The following is a 2533-nucleotide window of genomic DNA, read 5'->3' as shown; positions in this document are numbered from 1 at the left end:
GCCTTACATTTAGGTCTTTAATCCATTTGGAGTTTATTTTTGTGTATGGTGTTAGGGAGTGTTCTAATTTCATTCTTTTACATGTAGCTGTCCAGTTTTCCCAGTACCACTTATTGAAGAGGCTGTCTTTTCTCCGTTGTATGTTCTTGCCTGCTTTGTCATAAATTTGGTGACCATATGTACATGGGTTTATCTCTGCTTTCTATCCTGTACCATTGATCTATATTTCTGTTTTTGTGCCAGTACCATATTATCTTGATTACTGTAGCTTTGTTTCATTACTCTAGGAGGTTGGTCAAAAAAGATCTTGCTGTGGTTTATGTCAGAGTGTTCTTCCTGTGTTTTCCTCTAAGAGTTTTAGAGTGTCCAGTCTTACATTTAGGTCTTTAATCCATTTGGAGTTTATTTTTGTGTATGGTGTTAGGGAGTGTTCTAATTTCATTCTTTTACATGTAGCTGTCCAGTTTTCCCAGTACCACTTATTGAAGAGGCTGTCTTTTCTCCGTTGTATGTTCTTGCCTGCTTTGTCATAAATTTGGTGACCATATGTACATGGGTTTATCTCTGCTTTCTATCCTGTACCATTGATCTATATTTCTGTTTTTGTGCCAGTACCATATTATCTTGATTACTGTAGCTTTGTAGTACAGTCTGATCTTCCAAACTCCTGAGGGTCCCTCCAGGCATGGGAACCCCTCCCCTCTCCCAGCCACCCCTCAGAAGCACCAGTCCCATCCAGCCTCCACTCCTCCCCACTCACTCCCCTCCATGTCCTACCCGGTCACTCAGGGGTTCCTCCCATCCCCTTGGGTGTCAAGGTCCCCCACCAGTGTCTGGTAGGTGCCCTAGTTGTGGGGAGACATGAACTCCGCATCCTCCTACTCTGCCATCTTGACTCCAAATTTCCCAAAGTACTTTTGAACAAAACAAGTTTCATTACATATTTTTGGAATTTTGCAGTATGTCTGGATACTTCTAGGAGTATCAGTGATATTTAAACTAGGACAGTGTATCCAACTCTCATTGGAGGGTTAAAATACTTTTAAGGAACTATTTGGGCTAGATATTTGGTATCCTAAGAGCTGGCATTAGGAAAATAGCCTAGGCTAAGATCTAAGAATTTACCCTTTTGTCTCTAAGGCATATTTAAAGAAATTTTCATAGTTTTTAAGAGTCACACATAGCTTCTTAATATCCTTTTGGTAGCTAAGTCATAATTCCAAGTCTTCTTCCACATAGCCAGAAAACACTGATTCCCATCCAGGAAGTCAACCAACTGGTTGCAAACTGGTGCTTTTACCTACTACTATGGATGCTACTCTTCACTGATTTAAAAAAACAAAACAAAACAAAACATTTTTTGAACTTTCCTAGTTGGTGTCATTTCAGATGTGGCAAATACTATCTAACTTGTATCACAAGGACTTTTAGAGAAGGCTTCAGAGTATAGTAAGAAACATTTGTTTCTTTTGTCTTAATTAGCTTTTCCTATACTTTAGCTTATTTTATTTAGCTTTTTAGCATTTAATAAACAACATTGTACTGAGTGTTATACATGCAATCTGGTTGCTCTTCATAAATATCTGTATATAAAATAAACTTGGTTAGATCATTTGCCTTAGGTTACACAGTAATTGGCAAAAGCATGGAAAGCCCTTGGCTTTAAACATAGTATAGTTCTCTCACATAGGTAAGATACTAGTTCATTCAGAAAATAATTTTATGTGTCTAGCACTGTGTTGGCCGGAGACATACATGAAACCATGTAATCTCAGTTCATGTTTATTAACAGAACTTTCTTACTTGGAGAGATAGGTTAAACTTGTTCTTTGTGTTCTTGTAAGTTTTAAACTTATTTTTATTTATTACGTGAACAGTATTTTAACAAAAATCAGATAGTATTTGAACAGATATTAAAAGTTATGTACAAACTCATTATGTTAAATAAATTGCATTCATTTTGTATGTTCCAAATGTTGCATTATCATTTTTTCATATAGATGTAACATAATGAAGGTATAAACTTTTTAAGTAACATTTACGTTTTCTCTTCTTTTCTACAGATGGCTGGTACCATTGATATGACTCTTCAAAGTGACATTATGACAATGTTTGAAAACAACTTTGATTAAAACTAGGTTTTTTAATTAACCATCAACTTAAATGAATAATACAAAAGATTAAAATGCAAATGGTAAAATGATTGCTTTCAGACACCAAGATACCAATCTTATACTGTATTTTGACTGCTCTAAGATGATTAAACAATTTTCACTTAACATTTTTTAATAGATATATGTTCATTTTTTTAATGACATAATTTACAGGAAATTTTATAGTTGTGGATCCCTAAAAATTGAATAAATTCCCAAATGTTATTCATTTTACAAATAGTCTACTATATATTATAGGCCCTGTCTAAGCAATGAAAATCCAAAAGAGATGGTATCTTCCTGTTTAAAAAATGAAGACCATACAAGGGTATCAAAAATATAGTTCTTGTTGAGTTTCTAATTTTGCTTTTTAGAGGGAG

At 34.6% G+C, this 2533-nt stretch overlaps 1 protein-coding gene across 2 annotated transcripts in view; it reads left to right on the top strand.

Annotated features, from left to right (window-relative positions):
- Positions 1 to 2132, top strand: part of BRDT (bromodomain testis associated) — a 48715-nt gene extending 46583 nt beyond the window's left edge. For both annotated transcript variants that reach the window (XM_055083957.1, XM_055083956.1), the window contains exon 17: positions 2064 to 2132. In XM_055083957.1, the coding sequence (XP_054939932.1) occupies positions 2064 to 2132 (69 nt within the window). The remainder of the gene's footprint in view (positions 1 to 2063) is intronic.
- Positions 2133 to 2533: the final 401 nt, after the last annotated feature.

Source organism: Physeter macrocephalus, chromosome 4 (genome assembly GCF_002837175.3).
Source record: "Physeter macrocephalus isolate SW-GA chromosome 4, ASM283717v5, whole genome shotgun sequence".
In the NCBI taxonomy this organism is placed as follows: Eukaryota; Metazoa; Chordata; class Mammalia; order Artiodactyla; family Physeteridae; genus Physeter; species Physeter macrocephalus.
Note: the sequence above shows the minus strand (reverse complement) of the source record. Positions and strands in the feature narration are given on the sequence as shown.